At 33.7% G+C, this 20125-nt stretch overlaps 1 protein-coding gene across 1 annotated transcript; it reads right to left on the reverse strand.

Moving 5' to 3' along the window:
- Positions 1 to 13470: 13470 nt before the first annotated feature.
- On the reverse strand, positions 13471 to 20023 carry LOC108198619 (vesicle-associated protein 2-2-like). The gene is made up of 8 exons (XM_017366384.2): positions 19877 to 20023; positions 19711 to 19763; positions 19467 to 19540; positions 19143 to 19230; positions 18931 to 19046; positions 18727 to 18858; positions 17508 to 17579; positions 13471 to 13801 (listed from the first exon to the last, which is right to left on the reverse strand). The coding sequence occupies exons 1-8, from the start codon at positions 19918 to 19920 to the stop codon at positions 13694 to 13696; spliced, it is 687 nt and encodes a 228-aa protein (XP_017221873.1). The 5' UTR covers positions 19921 to 20023; the 3' UTR covers positions 13471 to 13693.
- Positions 20024 to 20125: the final 102 nt, after the last annotated feature.

Consider the following 20125-nt stretch of genomic DNA (forward strand, 5'->3'; position numbering starts at 1 on the left):
CTTCACAAAGCAACAAGCACCAGAATTAATCCGAATAAGGACACAACTCTGTAATGGCACTAAATTGTCATGTTGATTCCTTTGAGTCATATGGGACATGTATCGTTTCTCTTGTCTCAAACCTTAAAACCGAAGCAAACTAGCAATTTAGATTGTGTTAGGTCCCGATATAGAGTTAATTGGGTAGAAGGGGATTGCATAGCTTAATCACCTATTCAAAATTTGACAAGGTGTATAATAAATTTATCCTTCCTTTTGAAAGCTTTTATCGAGAGTGTAAGCAGTTAGTGTGTGGAATTAAGGAGCAAAGAAAGAGAAATACCACACGAGAGTTTTGATCATGATTCGGATGGCGCAGCCTCTAATCGATTCGCTCACCCCTAATCCAGTCCTCGAGCTTCTTCCCGAACTCGAGATATGCACTATAAGACGAAAATACTCCTTAGAGCCAGGGGGTGGGGGGGAGCCTTTGACAATCATATATATATATATATAGGCTCATGATCAAATACAAACCAATCTTAAAATAAAAACTAAAAACCACTATTCAAACTCCTTTAATTACTAAAGGCACACTCACCTAATCAAGCATAACAACCCCACTCAGATCTACCACATATCTCTCCCCTCCTTCCACCTCTGCTGTCACACCCAGACCAACACTACCACCTACCTCACCGTCCTGACTTCACCATCATCTTCACCAACTCTGTCCCTCCCTCTCCCCGTCATCACTATCCTCGTCGTCTCTCCGCCATCACCAACTGTTGTACATTTTAGTGATATTCGCTTTAGAAATTAGTGATATTCGTTGTAGAAATTAGTGATATTCGCTGTAGAAATTAGTGATATTCGTTATAGTCTCCAGAACTTGATGAAAACTTCCAGATCTGTTCTTGTTTGTTGATTGTGGTGTTGGTGGCGGTGGTGGAGATGGAGGTGGTAGACATGGAGGGGGCGGGGGCATGGAGGATGTGTGGGCGGGGTTGAGATGGCGGAGGGGGAGGTCGAGGTGGATGTATGGCAGAGGTAGGGGCTGAGATAACGCGCGGAGGTGAAGGTGGTGTTGGTAGGAGTCGAGGTGGAGGTGGTGGTGGCAGAGGTCGAGATGAAGCTGGTGGAAGAGGTGGAGGTGGGGTGGCTGTTGATATAGTTATAGAAATCGATGATTTATGTTGTGCAAATTAGTGATATTCGCTTTAAAAATTAGTGATATTCGCTTTATAAATTAGTGATATCTTGTGAACTCTAGCGCCGAAACTCAGACTTGTTGTGTTTCAAAACAAAAAACACCTGTAAACGAGAATATCATACTTTAAAACATATAAATTTTGCTCAAAACACCAATAACATGATGTAATTATGTCTTGAATCGAAGAAGATGATGAATGGAGAGAAAGTGGGTTTGTGTTTATATGTAAGAGTTTGTATGTAATTCGTGTATATTTCAGGTGCTATGAGCTATGTAATCGCGATGTGCACCAGTTGAAATAGTAATGGGCTGGGCTTATAATTGTGGGTTGGGCTGTAATTTTTAGTTTGTAGATTAAGATGCTTTGTATATGAACAAGACTATATATATATATATATATATATATATATATATATATATATATATATATATATAGTGTGTTACTCTAATACAAACCTCCTTATTCTAAAAACTAAAAATCATCACTAAATTGCTAAGAGAATATCACTAAATTCTCCAACAACCCCACCTTCTCCTTCTCTAAGCAGCCTCTGCCTCAACCCACTTCCGGTAGCTTCACCTCCGCTCATTCCATGTCCACCGCCACCATCTCTACCATCTCCACCTCTGTCATACACACATCTATCATACCTCAACTTTCATCTCCATCTCCATCCCATCGCCGCCGCAAATCTGCCCGTATGGGTAGAGACGGAGAGGGGGGGTGGCCAGGGGGTGCCCCGACCCTCTCTGAGTTTTTTTTAAAAAAAAATAATTTTCTTTTTAAATTGAAAGACTCAAGCCCAAATTAAGTAAGCCCATAAGCCTATTATTAACAAACCCATGAGCCGAAATTTAAGTTTTACTCGTCTGAGTCATCTCCAAGTCCCAGAAAACACAAGCTTGAGCTTATGTATCGACTCTCTCGATTTCATCATTCCAATTTCTAAAAGGAGAAAAAAGGAACAAGAAGAAACTAGATCACTAGAATCTAGACTCCATCAAACTTTGATATAAACTGAAGAGGTAAATTCCTAATTTCTAAAACCTAATTACACTCAATTGAATTATGTATAATATGTATATATTTTGATGATCAATTCAATCTGTTCTGCTATAATCTGTAATTATGTATCCTTATTGCTATTGGGATATTTTCTCATCTGCAGTTCCATGGATAAATATATTATTCGAGGTGCGAGTAATAATACTCCTAATGAGCCTCAAAACAACACTGTAAATATTGGGGAATCGAGTGGAAAAAGAGCTAGGCTTGATACTGATTTGCCAGATGATGATATTGTTAGTGATCCTGCAAAGCGTATATCTATCAACGAATATGAGCCAAAAGTAAGAGACGGCGTGAGAAGAAAATATGTGCAAATGGGGCCTTGTAAACCGATTTCTCATACTTTTCCTGGAAGCATTTTTGGTGACAGAAGAAAAAGCTTTCAAGCTACTTGGTTGAACAAATGGGACTGGTTGGAATATACAGTCTCCAAAGATGCAGCTTTCTGTTTTTGGTGCTATCTTTTTGGAGATAAAAGGCCAGGAGATCAAGCATTTACAAAGAAAGGATTTCAAAATTGGAAAAATGCAATATATAAATTTAAAGATCATGTTGGCACTGAAGGTAGTATACAAAAAAAATGCTACACACAAAACACAGAGACACAGAGAGGTGAATATTTGAAATATACTGAGTTCTAGTAATCATAAACAATCACACACAGCACATTGAAATATACAGAGTACTAGTAATCATTAGTCGTACTTGTGCAGATAGTAGAATCAAATCAAAATCCTACACACAAAACTAGGTTCGGTTCCATATAGTCAATTAGTCTTTGTAATTCCTAAGCACGCGGCGAACAGTTTCAACAAAATCCTACAATTATCAGAAATTAACCACTGAAACACGAGAACAAATTTCGATAATATCCAATAGATTCAGCTTACGTATCATACACACGAAACCTTTCATAGATCTAGTTCTGATTTGTTAGTCCGTAAATAGAATCACTAATCAAGGATATCTGTGCACAAATCACACTCACACAGCTGTACACATCAATGGATTTAGACAGAAAATTTGTAACCAACAGATTCATAATCAAGCAACTATCGGAAACAGAACACGATGATGTACACAAAACTAGATTCGATTCTCATTCAAAAAATTTCAAACAGAATGATTAATAATCTACCGAAGCGTACACAAACACACACAACATACCCAACTGTCAGAATCGACCAATTCAGATTACTGATATCTAAGCAATTCTAAAAACGAATGAAACAAAAAGCAAATTAACAGTAATTAACTTAATGAGAGAGATAAGCGCCATAAACAAACTCCAGTTGGATAATTCCCAAATGAAATTCCATGTAAAAGCCCCAATTCCAAGCTTCGAGAAAAAGCTCAAATCATCTGAAAAATGTAGATTGTCGATCATAGTTAGTACAAAATCGATGAAATAATTAAAATATATACCAATCAGAAGAAACTCTTGGAAACGCATGAAACTTATGAAGACCCCTGAATTCGATCTTTCAATTGGCTATTTCAGTTGGCGAGAATGAAAGAGAGCGAAGGCTGAACCCAACTAAGGTGATGATGTTAAGAAGAGAAAAGTAATAGATCTACTTTAACAAGAAAATGAGAGCAGGAAGAGGAAAATTCATTCAGCAAAAAACAAGATTGTACCAAGTCTGAGAATTACAACCAGGGTGGAGGCATAAATAACAACCTAGTACTATTACTGACACAGGACCATACACCAACAGGCTGTGCATTGGCCCGTTAGAATTAAACAAGCAAAACGATGTAGTTTAATAAACTAACAGATTCCCTCCACTAAGCTGCAAATGACCTCTATTGTATTCCCGCCTTTTATGATAGATAAATTGGTTTGGGCCAATCGTAACAGCTGCCCTCTTCTTAAATTCATCCTTGTCCTCAAGGATGGAAGTCAGGAAACTTCTTAGAGAATCTGTCCCAGCGCTACCAGGTGGCATTTTCAGCATCTCCATTCTCCCATTGCACTTGAATCATGACAACCGGAGAATTACCATGTTTAATCAGCTTCCTGTCCAGAATTGCAGTTGGCTGGGGATGTAGTGCACCATCTTCATTCATGCCTGGCAAGGTAGTCTGCACCAATTTGTGAGTTCCAATTTTTTTCTTCAGCTGCGAGACGTGGAAGACATTGTGTAACTTGCTCCCTGCTGGCAGTAGTAGCCGATATGCAACTTTCCCAATTCTTTCAGTAACTTTGTATGGACCAAAAAATTTGGCCGACAGTTTGTGATTCCTCCTTGTGACCAGAGAGTGTTGCCTATAAGGCTGCAGTTTTAAGAAGACTTCATCACCGACGGAAAATTCTCTTTCTGTCCTCTTTTTATTAGCATACCACCGCATCCTTTCCTGAGATTTAACCAAGTTTTCCTTGACTAATTGCTGAGTTTCCCGTCTCTTCTGCAAAAGCTCATTAACACTTGCATCATTTGTTTTTGTGTACTGGTAACTGATGGAGGGAGGGGGGGGTTGAGTATAATGCCTGGTAAGGAGACATTCCCAAAGCACTGTGGTGGTTAGTATTATACCACCATTCTGCAAGTGCTAACCAATTAACCCAGTCATGGGGTTTTTGTCCAGTCATGCATCTGAGGTACATCTCAATGCATTGGTTGACTCGTTCAGTTTGACCATCAGTTTGAGGATGGTAAGCTGAGCTGAGTTTAAGCTTGGTTCCAAGAGCAGCGAAAAGGGCTTTCCAGAATTGACTAACAAATATCGGATCTCTATCTGATATAATAGCTTGGGGAGCGCCATGCAATTTTATCACAGAAGATAATAGTTCCTGAGCAACTGATAATGCGGTGTAAGGTGAGATAGAGGGATTAGATGGCAATACCTGGTTAACTTGTCCACCACCACAAGAATGACATTTTTTCCCTTGGATTTAGGTAAACCTTCAATAAAATCCATTGATATAACCTCCCAAGCATGCTGAGGTATTTCAATCAGTTGGAGTAATCCAGGAGTAGCGATATGTTCAGGCTTATTTCTTTGGCAGATTTCACATGCTTTGATGTGGTTGGTAATGTCATTCTTCATTCCAGGCCAATAGAAGATTCTTTCTGCTCTCTTGAAGGTTGCTGTGATGCCTGAATGGCCTCCCTCAGCATTGCTGTGGATGGTAGCACAAATCTTGGCTCTTAAGTCACCTCCAGTGCCTACATAGTACTTCCCATCTTTTTTAAGAATCCCATCAGTTGCAGAGTAGCCATCAGGATTGGTGGGGTTAATAGCCAACTGAGTTAGTATGTCTTCAGCAATGATATCATTAGTGATACTATCTTGCAACTCTTGTTTCCATTGGGGAATGACCTGTTGCATTATCATATTGAGTTCAGAGTCCTCAAAAACCCTAGATAGGGCATCAGCAGCACAATTTTCTTTGCCCTTCTTATAAACCACCGTGTAATCAAACCCCATTAGTTTAGATAACCACTTTTGTTGGAGACTTGTAGTGATCTTCTGCTCCATGATGTGCTTAAGAGCCTCCTGGTCAGTCTTGACAATGAAGGAATGACCCAGTAGGTATGATCTCCACTTCTGAGTGGCCATAATGACAGCCAACAACTCTTTTTCATAAGTAGACAGGCCTAGATGTTTAGGGCAGAGTGCTTTACTCATATAGGCTATTGGTTGGCCTTCTTGCATTAAGACAGCCCCAACTCCACTTTGACAAGCATCGGTTTCAACTACTAGTGGTTTTGAGAAGTCCGGAAGTGCTAAGACCGGTGTACATGACATGATCTCCTTCAGTTTGATAAAAGCAGCTTCTGCCTCAATGGTCCAACAAAAATTTCCCTTCTTCAACATTTGAGTTAATGGCCTGCTGATAATACCATAATGTTGCACAAATCTTCTGTAATACCCGGTTAATCCGAGGAAACCTCTCAAACCCTTAATGGTCTTAGGTTTTGGCCAATTAAGCATGGCCGCAATCTTGCTCTCGTCTGCAGAAACTCCCTGGGAGGATATTATATGACCAAGATATTCAATCTGTGGCCTAGCAAAGACACACTTACTGCTTTTGACAAACAACTGGTGAGCTCGAAGTATGTCAAAAACTTGTTTAAGGTGGGATATGTGTTCTTGCTCACTAGAACTGTAAATCAGTATATCATCAAAAAAAACAAGCACAAACTTTCTTAAATAGGGGCTGAAAACATCATTCATAAGAGCTTGAAAAGTGGCAGGGGCATTTGTAAGCCCAAAAGGCATAACCATAAACTCAAAATGGCCTTGATGTGTTTTGAAAGCGGTTTTAAAAATGTCCGTCTCATTGACCCGAATTTGATGATAACCACTTCGTAAATCCAGTTTGGTGTACACTTTACTACCCTTCAATTCAGCTAGTAATTCTTCAATAACTGGTATGGGAAACTTATTTTTAACAGTTATTGAATTGAGAGCTCTGTAATCAACTACTAACCTCCAGGAATTGTCCTTTTTTCTGACCAGAAGGACAGGTGCAGCAAAGGGGGAGCAACTGTTCCTGATTATGCCTGCAGCAAGCATCTCATTTGTGATTTTTTCGATTTCTTCCTTATGAGCAATTGGACATCTATAGGGGTTAGATGTAGTCGGTTGGCTACCAGGTTTCAAGGGAATGTTGTGGTCTTGTGATCTTTGAGGAGGCAGATGGTCCGGAGTCTGGAATATATCAGCATATTGTGCTAACAGGGAACTAATAGCAGGTGTAAGTTCATCAGTAACGACAGGTTCAGAGTTGAGAGCACAGAGCTGAACTAAGAAATAAGCATCCTCTTGGTGGTATTTGATGGCCGGATCAGAATCTGTAGTTAATTGAATGAGGGGTTTCTGCTGAGATTGTTGTAATTTGACTTTGTTACCTTGCCAGTTAACTGTAATGTTATGTGAATGGTAGTCAAAGGTAACTGGACTCACCATAGACATCCAGTTGACTCCGAGAATGATGTCGTAGCCTTTCAGGGGTATCACATTCATGGGGGTGTAGAATTGGTGGCCTGAAACTGTCCAATCTACCCTGTTAATCATGGTGGAACACTCCATAATTTCACCATTAGCGACAGTGATCTGAAATTTGTTGCAAGGTGAGGTTTGTAGACCCAGCTGTTTAACCAAGCCTTGAGAAATGTAGTTGTGAGTAGAACCACTATCAACTAGCATCGAAATACTCCTTCCCTTAAGCTGACCCTGCAATTTCAAGGTGCAGTTGCTAGATGATCCAGTCATAGCATGGAGAGATATTTTTGCTTGTTCAGGAGGGTCTGATATTGGAAAAACATTGTCATCTTCCCAAATAACAGCCAGATCATCAGTAGAGTTGTCGCCGCTTGAGGATTCATCTCCCATCATAACATAAATCTTCTTTTTTCTACAATCATGACCCCGCTCATATTTTTGGTCACAGTGAAAGCACAGACCCTTAAGTTTCCTCTCGTTGATCTCATCTAGAGATAATTTTCTGTAGGATTCAGGCCCCTTTGAGCTAGTAGCAGGTGAGGTTTTCTCGGCGTTGGGCTTAGGATAGGTATTACCGGCATTGGTGTTGGAAACAGAAGAAGAGTACTTCTGTGGTCTGTATCTTTTATCCAACACAGTAAGATAGAATTCTTGTCCCCTGGCTCTATCCCTTGCTTCTTGTAAGGTTTGCGGTTTCTGGTTATAAAGGTTCTGTGAAATCTCCTCCTTGAGTCCACTAATGAAGTTATCAATATAATAGGATTCTCTGTGAAACCCTTCTTGAAGCATGACAAAATTTCTTAATTCATCAAATTGGTTGATATATTCATCGACAGTGCCCTTTTGGACCAATTTGTTGAACTGCCCCACAATATTTTCATAGCCACCTTTATTGAACCTTTGGCAGACAAGTCTGGTAAATTCAGGCCACAACAAATTGGTTTTCTCTTCCTCAATAGTTCTATACCAGATGTCTGCGTCACCATCCATATGCAAAGCAGCACATAAAACTCTAGATCTGAGATCAATATTAGGCATCAAGTGAAAGTATTTTTCACACTTAGTGACCCAACTACGTGGATCCTTGCCCTCAAATCTAGGAAAATCAAACTTTGGGGTCTTCAAGTTGTGTGTAGTAGGAAAAGGAGCAGAGTTAGGATGTGGTTGGGCTGGTGTCCAAGTTGATGGACCAGAATGGGTAACTGTAGGCTGTGTAACTGGAATATGATAGTTTGGGAAAGGAGGGGTGTAAGAGTTTTGAGTAATTTGTGGGTAGACAGGAGGTGCAAATGGGTTTAAAGTGGAGGGGTAAAGATGTGGTTGTATTTGGGGAAGGTTAAAGGGAAAAAATCCTGGAGGAACATTAGATATGTTGAAGTTTCGAAGGTCAGTGGTGGCAACAGGGTCTGGTGGTCTAATAGGAGTATCTATAGAGGAGGATAAAGTGGTTGATGTATGTTTTGGGTGTTTCTGGGTGGTATTAACATCATGGATTCGCAAAGAATTACCAACAACAGCATAAGTACTAGGTGTAGAGCAAGCAGAGATTACCAGATTAGGTTGTGGAGGAGAGGGTTTGCTAGAACTGCCTGCTTCATGGACTGGTGTTGAAATCCTGGCTTGGTTTTTCATCAATTCCATGAGGTCAGATAAGCTTTGCTTGATGTCTTTGTTCTCAGTAGAGAATTGCTCTCTGATTTGTTGAAGTTGGTCAGAGGTAGAAAGCTGAAAATCCTCCATCGAATCTATTTTTTTCGCTATTGCAGAAAGAGCTTGATCATACTTCTGTAAAGATTGCTTCTCAGCCATGATTTAGAATTTTCAAGGAAGGATTGGCTCTGATACCAATTGTTAAGAAGAGAAAAGTAATAGATCTACTTTAACAAGAAAATGAGAGCAGGAAGAGGAAAATTCATTCAGCAAAAAACAAGATTGTACCAAGTCTGAGAATTACAACCAGGGTGGAGGCATAAATAACAACCTAGTACTATTACTGACACAGGACCATACACCAACAGGCTGTGCATTGGCCCGTTAGAATTAAACAAGCAAAACGATGTAGTTTAATAAACTAACAGATTCCCTCCACTAAGCTGCAAATGACCTCTATTGTATTCCCGCCTTTTATGATAGATAAATTGGTTTGGGCCAATCGTAACAGATGAACCCAATTTTACAATTGAGATGCACAATCAATTAGCAAGAGAAAGTGGTCAAAGTGAAGCGAGGTGAGAAGAGAGCGGAGAGCGTAACTTCAGACTCGAGAGCTTCTGTTTTTCTTTTCTTTAATTTTCACCGGGATGAAAAGTCCAAAACAACCCAATTTTGAATCAAATTCCCCGAAATAACGCCCAATTCACCAGAATACCACGCAATACGCATATACAAACTGCGTCTCTCACTCTGGTTTAGAAAACTCTACTTGTGTGCTGTTTGCTGCAACTCCAATAATATCTTTATTTGAGCTCTTAAATTAAAAAATAAAGAGGCATGTCAAATTTTGATCTCCGAGAGATTTTTAGAGGCTTTTTAAAAATTTAAGAGTCTCTTCTCTCTCCTCAATTATAGGAGCCACCAGATAGCTCTTAACTAATACTCTCTCCGTCACATTTGGTTTTGTGTCGGTCAAATTGACCAAAGTTTAACTGAAATTTATTAATATTTTATCAATTGAAAAAATAGAAAAAATATATCATCGGAAATATTTTTTTAATCTATTTTAAGATGTAATTTTCAGTTTTTTAAAATATTGAAAGAGTGACTTATAATCTTTGGTCAAAACTTGGTCAATTTGACTAACAAAAATAGAAATGTGACAACTAAAATGAGACGGAGGGAGTATTTTATTATAAGTTTGTTCCACTTACTCTCTTTCTTTCCACTTTTTTTTTAATGAGTTCAATGTACTTTTAATAATATAAAAATAAATAAAGAGCGGATATAAAGAACATTATTGGAGTACATGTACACTAAATTGTTAAGAGCTAATAATTTATATTATATTTAAGAGTGATTCTAAGAGTTTATTGGAGATGCTCATAGGGTTTAGTTTTAAAACTGTTGTCATTATCTTTAAATTTTATGTATACCAAAATTTACTTTCTACTCGCATTCAAAGAATGCGCATCTTAAGTTCAGTATGTGGTAATCGAGCTACGCACATGGTAGCTGCGTATACAATATATATACAACTATATTTGTTTCGACTTTCTACTGGACATGTGCATGATTTTACCGGCAACATATTAAACGGAGGATGATGTGTCCTGAATAAAAGCTGTGTATGTATCAAGAAAAAGACAATAACATGACTTTGAGATAATCAAGAGTACACGCATCACAGACCTGTGAGTGACAATAGATAGAATGGGCACCATTACCGATATATGATATATTGTACAATTTATTATTAAATTAATGACATTCTAGGCATTTTTTCTCTAGAAACCGTGTTATAATTTTTTTTAATTTTTTTAATCATTCAAATATTTTTTAACTTAACAAAATTATAAAACATTATTCATATGTATAGTAAATTCTGTAGTATTTTATATATAACAATATATTATAATAAAAATTCTCATATTCTATATATAATAATTTTATTTGATTTATACATAAAATTAATTAATTATAAAATTCAAGTATCTATATTATAATATTTTTCCACTAGTGTTGCAGGTTGCAACACCGTAATTTTAACGTAACATGCGTCTTATATAAAATATAATACTTTTTAAGTTGTGTTGTACTAAACTAAAACAATATAACTATTGTAACGAAAAGGGAAAATAGATTTTTTTGCCACCCAACTTATTATTTGTTTAGAAACCTACCACTGAACTATAATTTTTTTCTTTTTTGTCACTAATGTTAGGTTCGGACTTTTTTTTGTCACTAACGTTAGGTTCGGATTTGATTATTAACACTATGTTATTTTTTTTGGTATTATTAAAATATGGTGTTAGTCTGCAATATAATGGCGATCTGATATGTGTTTATATCTTAGTGTCCTAGGTAGTTTACCTTGGAGGACGAGAGTTGGACACGCATTTTGAGACTCCAAAAAATTTTAAAAATTATTTTATTTTATTTTTTTTGTATAAAATTTAATGTTGGTTTTTTTTTCCTTAAAAAAACGTTGGATTTTTTTTTGTCACTAACGTTATGTTTTGATTTGATTATTAACAATATGTTATTTTTTAAGCATTATAAAAACATAGTGGTAGTCTGCAATATTATGGTGATATGATATGTGTCTATAACATTATATACAGTCATCTATATGTCCTTTAGCTAGTTTACCTTGAAGTATGAGAGTTTAACAGGCATTTTAAGAACCTAAAAAATTTAGTTTTATGAATTATTTTAAGACTTCACAAATATATAGTATCACTTGACTTTATAGTTATTTACCACTACTTGTCACGTATTTTAAGGTTCCCACTTTTTATAAATATAGTTTCATAAGTTAATTTTGAGATTTCCTTTCTGAGTAAAAAAATCCGTACTCTCGTCCTCTAAGATAAACTACCTAGGACACATCCTCTAAGATAAACTAACTAGGACACATATGGAGTACTACATATAAAGATATAGACACAGATCACTATTATATTGCAGACTACCAAAAAATAAATTTTCGAAAAATATCGTTTAGATGGTCAGGAAATTTAAATAAAGGTCTGATTTTAATTAAATATAATAAAATTTCCCAAAATACCCCTTCAAAAATTAACGGTAACGGCAGAAGATAACGGAAAGGGTGCAAAGTGTCTACGGGTTAAAAGTAAGGGGCTGCATAGTGTTTATTCCAAAACTATTAGGTGCAATGTGCAACATGCTGAAATCAAAAGGGTGCCAAATGCAATTAACTCTAAAAAGAATAACACAGTGTTAATAATCAAATCCGAACCTAACGTTAGTGACAAAAAAAAAATCCGAACCTAACATTAGTGACAAAAAAGAAAAAAATTATAGTTCAGTGGTAGGTTTCTAAACAAATAATAAGTTGGGTGGCAAAAAAATCTATTTTCCCTAACGAAAATAAGATAGCATTTAAAAAAAGACATTACATAAGAGCACTTGTGAGTAGTCGTAGTGTACAATAAACACAAATTTCGCAAGTTAACCAGGATTGATTAAGCAAACTGTTCCACTTTGCTCACTATTCAGTTGCGCTTCTCCTTCAAAAAATTAATTAAGTTTTTCGGAGTTGCGTCACTTTTTAATTCTCATTTCAGTCAAGTCTGCTGATTAGCGCCACTTATTTTATGGCGACAATAAACACAAGTTCCGCTTTATCTAATTTTTGAATTTGCGCTTGACTAAACATTGACCATTAGTTGTGCTGAGTACATCAGTTGTGCGGATCAGTTGACCGTGAGTTTAAACCAAAGTGATTTAAGTTACGCCAAGAAGTTAGTATATAATTTATCCAAAGGTTGAGTTGTGCCTACAGTGTTCACAGCATGACGCAACTTACAAGTTAGTCTTAGACAAATAATCTTTATGTCAACTGGGGCCACTACAAAGTATAATTACATATATATGTGTGTGTGTAGGGTTTTTGTGCAGTGGTCAGATTCAGACCTCGGATTTGAGAGACGTCACGTGTAGTTAGGATGCCAATTGTAAATATTATAATTCAAGTAAATTGCACAAGTGAAATGAAGATCAACTGCTAAATCATACTATTAACGGATGAGAAATAAAAGATTTATTAACAACTATTCAACCCATAACGGCTAGTGAAGGATGAAGTATCACTGTAAATTCAAGAAGACATCAACGTATAAAAATCTATTTATTTTATAGCTTAACTATTTTGGAAGTTAAGCTATAAAAATCTTAGTCATTGAAGAACTCGAAACCTATCATTTATTTCATTTTTTATTTTAACACTTGATTTTATTTTTGTTTTGAAGAATTCTTTGTTAAATACATTTATTTATTTGCAAGATAATTTAAAAAAATTGTATTCAATCATCCTCCTACAATTTTTTCATATAATTGAATTGTTAAATAACAATTTAATTTCGCTTAAATAATTGTAGTTGATCAACGGATAACAGACTATCTGAATTATCTGTTAATCATGTTACCCATCAATTGATGAGGTATTGTAACAATATGTGGTTTAGAAGTTAGCTGTTGATAGAATAGGTTCATCAATTGATATTTTTTTTAACAATCAACCGATGTAAGAGATGTCAAAATGTAAATGTTTTAAGTCATGTAAAATACTCAAGTGAAGTGAAGATAAATGACTAAATCCAAGCTATCAATGAATGAAAAATAAAATTTCATCAACTGCTATTCAATTTGTCAACGGCTAGTGAAGACAAGCTATCAACTGATAATGTAACAAAGTACATGTAAAATTAAAATTTTAAGAGAATCAATCATTTTCAATGAAATGTAATCACTGGAATTAAAAGATTTTGTATCCAAAAGTCTTTCTTTCAGTGTTGAACGGTTCATCTTATAAATGTAATCAACAAGATTACTGTCACCAAAGTTATGCTTATTGCTAACCAGAATAGCCACGTATACGTTCTTGTATATTCACAAAATGACATTTCTTCCTGCAAAATTGAATAGAAAGAAAAATGAATGTGATATTTAACAAACTCAAAGTCAAATGCATGCATCTTATGCAAAACAAACTTTTCAAGATCATTAGCAAGAATTGAAATCTTGATATCTTTGTGTAATTCATATAAATAATTTAAATCAGAAGCAAGAAAACCTGTCCCGCAGCACCCACATCACCCATCCTACAAAAAAATATTATTCATAAAGAATCATCTTATTTAGAGTCTCGTAGAGAACCATTTTTATTTATTTTAAAATCGTCAGTGATTTTATCATTAGTCATACTTATGTATAAAATTTGATTCTAGTGTTTAATATTAATCAAACATAATATGCACAAACAATTTAACACGAGCAATCTCAGCAAAAAAATTGATACTTAAATTTGGTTCTACCGTAGAACCATGTTGGACGATTAGAGTTCTATTATAGAACTAGTTTGGATATTATGAATAATTTTCAATATTTTTTGAAGAAAGAATGACAAAAATTATTTTTTTGATTTACTAATTATATATTTGACGAAAAATGAGATTGATACATGTAATTTGGTATATATTAGTGTTTTCTATCATACTGTACATAAAGTAGTTTTCCATTGACTATAACTCACAAACACACACACACATTTGTGTGCGTGTCTATATATATATATATATATATATATATATATATATATATATATATATATATATATATATATATATATATATATATATATATATATATATATATATATATATATATAGGGTAGCACTCCATAGCATACCCTCTTATATGGAGTTACGTAGCACACCATTATAAATATATACATAATATATATTCTATTATATTTTTTATGAAATATAATTGCAAATTTTGATTATTAAACCGAAAACGAAGTTATACAATTTTTTTATTCCAAAGATCATCTAAAATTATGCAATATCTTAACATGATTCTATAACAGAATAATAATCATCCAGAATTATTCTGTTGTAGAATCAGTTTCGAAAATATACTTTTTTTAATCAAATTTTAAGTGTTAAATTACTTAAAATAGATTTATTTTATAGTATTTTATATTAGAATCACGTTTTATATGTATTCTATAACAGAATTTAATAAAATTGATGATTTATAGTGGCGCACTATGTAACTCCATATAAGGAGTCCCTCTTTTGAATGTTGGCATATATATATATATATATATATATAGGGTGAGGTTCAAATTAGAACCAATATTATAATTAGAACTTAGGACCACACACATCCGTTAGATGAATAAAAATTTAAAGGTCATGATCTACCTAGTTATATAAATATAAATTAAAACTACATGCTATTTAAGATACCTTACCTTATATATTGATCATTATTACAAATCATAATAATCATCAACTACTCCCTACTTCCTCTAATAATTAATTAATATATATGCATGCAAATCAAACCTACAACTTGTGATTCTCAATCAATTTTAATAATATAATATTACAAAACACGAGTTTTTGTTGCAGTACATATAAAATTACAAAACACGAGATTCTGCTGCAGTACATATCTAACTCATATAATATTACAAAACACGAGATTCTGCTACGGTACATTTCTTGATTATGTAATATTATAAAACACGTGATTTCTGTTGCGGTACATATCTAACTCATATGATATTATAAAACATGAGATTCTGCTGCAGTACATATCGAACTCATATTATATTACAAAACACGAGATTCCGCTGAAGCACATATAACTAATTATAAATAAAATCAAAACATATACACCCCGGCTCTTCGTATGTTGGAGTTCCGTTGCAGTATATGTAGATAATAATGTTATAAAATCATAACAGATATTTTCGATTTATTCATTTATCACGAAAGTGCAGCAGTATATAAATTAATTTGTATATATATCACTTTATCACACTATGGAGATATATGAGTTAAGGATCAAATGTAATTTTTTTGCTAGAATGATCAAATATGGTTAGTATTAGTAAAATAAGAATGTGCATTGATTGAAGATATGTATATTTAAATATGTACTAATTTAAAACACATTATAATATCTTTCATTTAATGACTATTAATGTGGTTCTAAAGTTCTAACTTTAAGCGGTTCTATGTGGAACCTGACCATATATATACATATATATATATATACATATATATATATATACATATGTATATATATATATATATATATACACACACACCCAAGTTTTGAGAGATAATTAAGAGACGGTACATCTAACCATTAATTTCCTTCAAATCTTATGGCCTAGACTAGATTATGTACTTTTTAACCGGTATATGTACTATTTAACAATAAAGGATAGTACATGTAAATTTGAAATGAAATCTTGGGATATTAAATTTCCCAAGGAAACTATTTAGTCTATTAATTTAAGCTTTAAATTTAACTATCAAAATTTCCTTTAATACTCGTGTTGTACATTTATTTCGGATCGGCCCCAACAGGGGCACCTTATTTGTGGCAGCTAATAAACTCATTATTGTACTCCCTCCGTCCCAAATTAACTGTCCTGCTTGATTTTTTGGTGGTCAATTTGACTCAATTTTGACTGAAAATTAAAAATTATTCTTGCACAATTTTACAAAACTGAAAAATATATATTAAAATAGATTTGATAATATTTCAATGATATATTTTTCATAATTTTATTTAGTTATTTAATATACATTTTTCCCGGTCAAATTCGAGTCAAATTGACCACCAAAAAGTCAAACACGATAGTTAATTTGGGACGGAAGGAGTAGTTATTTGACTAAATATAATAATATATTAAGGGGTCATTTATTAAATCTTAACGGTATTTGCTGGATGAGTGAAATTCTGAACCAATGATAAATCTGAACAATATTTTCTGAATAATTGAAAATCTGGATAAATTATAAATATGATACTTGAATGAATGGTGACGTTTGCTAAAAAAATTAATTTTTAATGATAAAGTATAATATATTTTTTTATAAGACAAAAAATTTTTTGCAGTTGAAAAGAATTTATAAAAATTTTAATTTATAATTTATAGTTCAAATTAAGAACTACCTTATGTTATTTAATAAAAATTAAAATATAAAGTAGAGTAAGAAATATAATAAATCAAAAATTTAAAGAATATTGAAATTACATAATGCATAACACGGTTTATTCAGTACAACACATGCGAAGGCGGGGCGAGAGAGTTCCTGGACGAGAGAGGCTACATTTTTTGAAGTGGCTCATTCAGACAATTTAAGTGTCGTTCAGATGTAACACTCATAACAAACAATCTGAATGATAGGAATATGCCTCGTCCAGTTCTTTAGATTTCATCCAGGGGTTAACAAACGAGGCCTAAATTCTAATCTATAGCTCCAAGGGCTATGTTTAACAGGACCTTTTTTAAAATACCACCAAAATCTATAAGAATTAGATGTATTGTGCTTAAATCCTAAAAAATCTATATCAACTCTGCGATGTTTTATCAAAAAATCTTCACAAAATTAAAATCAGATGCAATCCTTTAAATTCATAAACTAAAAATAATTCATTAAAATTTTTATTGAATTTATTCCCTTAAATTTCAAGGTTCGGGGAAACAAAATTATAAAATTTTCTTTTAAAACATGAAAGGGGAACATCGAACATGGCCGAAGCGGAATGGGATGAGACGTGAGTGAGGGAGGGTGTTAGGAATCTGACCGGAGTTTTAGCTGGTTTTTGAATAATCATGTATTCCTCCTCATCGCTTGGCTTGAAACTGCCAAATTCTTCCTGCAGCAAATATCTGTCAGTTTGCATCAATGGAAAATTCACCTGAATCACCTCCCTCATTTTTTTGTCATATAATTTTGTTTATAGTATGAAAAAGTGGAAGCATTTTTTTTTGGTGCTCAATTTAAAATAACTAACCTAATACTATAAGTCTATAACCTATGTCATGTGCGATTATGATCTATAAAACTTTTTTAGTGTGTATATTTTAATATTTGGTTTTACCATTAAAATAAAATTGTTTTAGAATAATACATAGTTTTAAATTTAGTTACATTTTTTTAATAATTAATAAATTTATTTGGGGTAATATATTTCGAGTGAGTTAAATAAATTTTTTTTATGTAACATCTTGAATAAATTATTAATAATTAAATCCAGCTCAAAAGATTAATCAAAAATTGGCACGAAGATATATCATTTAGAGAAGATGTTTCCATATACATTAGTTATAATAAAAATATTTATCAAAACATATTATACAGAGAATAAACATATCAAAACATATTATACATATAATTTGGTTGCATGTTTGCATGGTCCATACTATCAAAATCTTATCATCCGTTAGATAACGGATCGTACAGAGAATAAATATGCACCGTTACATTAGAACAAAATTATGTTCTATAAATTCTATAAGGGAACTGAAATCTGCTTGCATGCCTATTATTCTTTAGCTTACTTCAAAACAAATTCTACCTTCCACATGTTTATGAATTTTTTAATTCAAAATAAATGTTTTCTACCGAATATTCTTATTGTAGAAGCATAAAAATCGCATTGTCACAAAATTAATTTTTTCTAATATATTTTCTTAAATAACATATTAAACAAAAATATTATTTTGCACAATATTAAAATTAATAAGCCGAATTTATGTAATGAACGGACACATAACCTTCCTTAAATCCAAAACAAATTCTACCTTCTGCTTGCTTATTTATAATTGTTTTTCTTAATTCAAAACAAATTATGTTGACTGATTCTAATTATGTTGAGAACGACCCTTTTACTTGGAACCGCAAAAATCTGAAAATATAATATAGCAATGTTTGGTTCGGGATAACTGATAGAAGAAGTGATATCGGAAAACTGCAAATTTCCTATTACATAATACCAGTTTTATTTTGGTAAAGATACTGACCTTTATATCAGTCACCATTGCCTTAACAAGCTCTAAATTTTTGTTAAAATTTAGTTCCGAAGAATGACGCGGGCTAAACATAAAAAGCCAGAGCATGTTCTCTTGTATGCTGATGAAACTATTATCTGCGAACTGCTAACAAAATTTCGTAAGAAATCTTCAAAACAAGGATGAATAAAATATAGTCCACGATCTCGCTCTTACCATGATAGGAGTAACATCATCTTGATTTGTACTTGAAGGTACAATTCTGCTCTGAATCAAAATTTTGTGTTTGCACTTGATATCAGCTGTTTCTAAGCTAAGAGCCTGATTTTTAACTGGAAAGAAAAAGTAAAGTAAACCCGATGCAACAGAGTTTTAGACTTTAAACAAATACAAAAGAAATTGATTAAACATTGAAAGTGATTACATACCTGACAAATAACATGCTGACTTTGGCTTAATGAGGCCTTCGCTGGGTTGCAGACAGTATTGTCTTTCTGGTGACTCCTCAATGTTTATCTGTGGCATATATATTACTTGCATCGCCATTGTAAGAAATATCCAATAATAATAATAATATTTAACATGGCACGAAAAATTATTATGATATTGATAATAGGGTTTGTCTAGTGTGTGCCCATGGGCACATGCTAAGCGCGGAAATCTTCCAAACTTATTAAATTCCGTGCTTAGTGTGTGCCCATGAGCACACACTAGAAAAACCGTTGATAATCATATATAAGAATCGACCGCACCTTGAACGCTACATGATTACGATCAGATACATTGAAAAGCTTAATGACACAAGCACTTTGTTTCCCAAACTCATCTGTCAAGTAATAAGGCAGCCTCAAATTTATCAAATCATACAAAAACTTGAGCGCTTATTCTCTTAGTTTAGCAAAATCTTGTAACACAAATCTTACTCTCATGCTTCTAAATTTGGATATTATAATTTATAAGTTATTATTAATTGACATAAATATGGAAGAGACTCACTTAAGATCTTGATATCCAGTGGTTGAATCTTCAATAATCGCTTAGTGATGTTTCTTCTCTCACGTGGTGCAAAAAAATTTATTCAGCTTGATTCTAACGAATAAAACAAAACAATTTATATAGCTAGCAGATATTAACGGGTAAAAAAAATGAGAAAATATCTTACTTGTATTTTGTGGGATCTTCAAAAATGGAGATGAAAAAAGCCATGAATCTGAAAAATAACAAATTTCATCTGAGTTTAAATACAACTTTATCTTATCTTACAAGTCAGGAAGAGAAAACGTGAGATGTTGATATGTTCTACACGGAGAAAAAGGTGCAACTGTCTATACCCTTTCTTAACTGTGCTCAACAGATTTTGTTTGCTAATTCTATCCTATCTCACTTTTCTCCAAGACAATGTATGAAAAAT

This window comes from Daucus carota, chromosome 1 (assembly GCF_001625215.2).
Source record: "Daucus carota subsp. sativus chromosome 1, DH1 v3.0, whole genome shotgun sequence".
NCBI lineage: Eukaryota > Viridiplantae > Streptophyta > Magnoliopsida > Apiales > Apiaceae > Daucus > Daucus carota.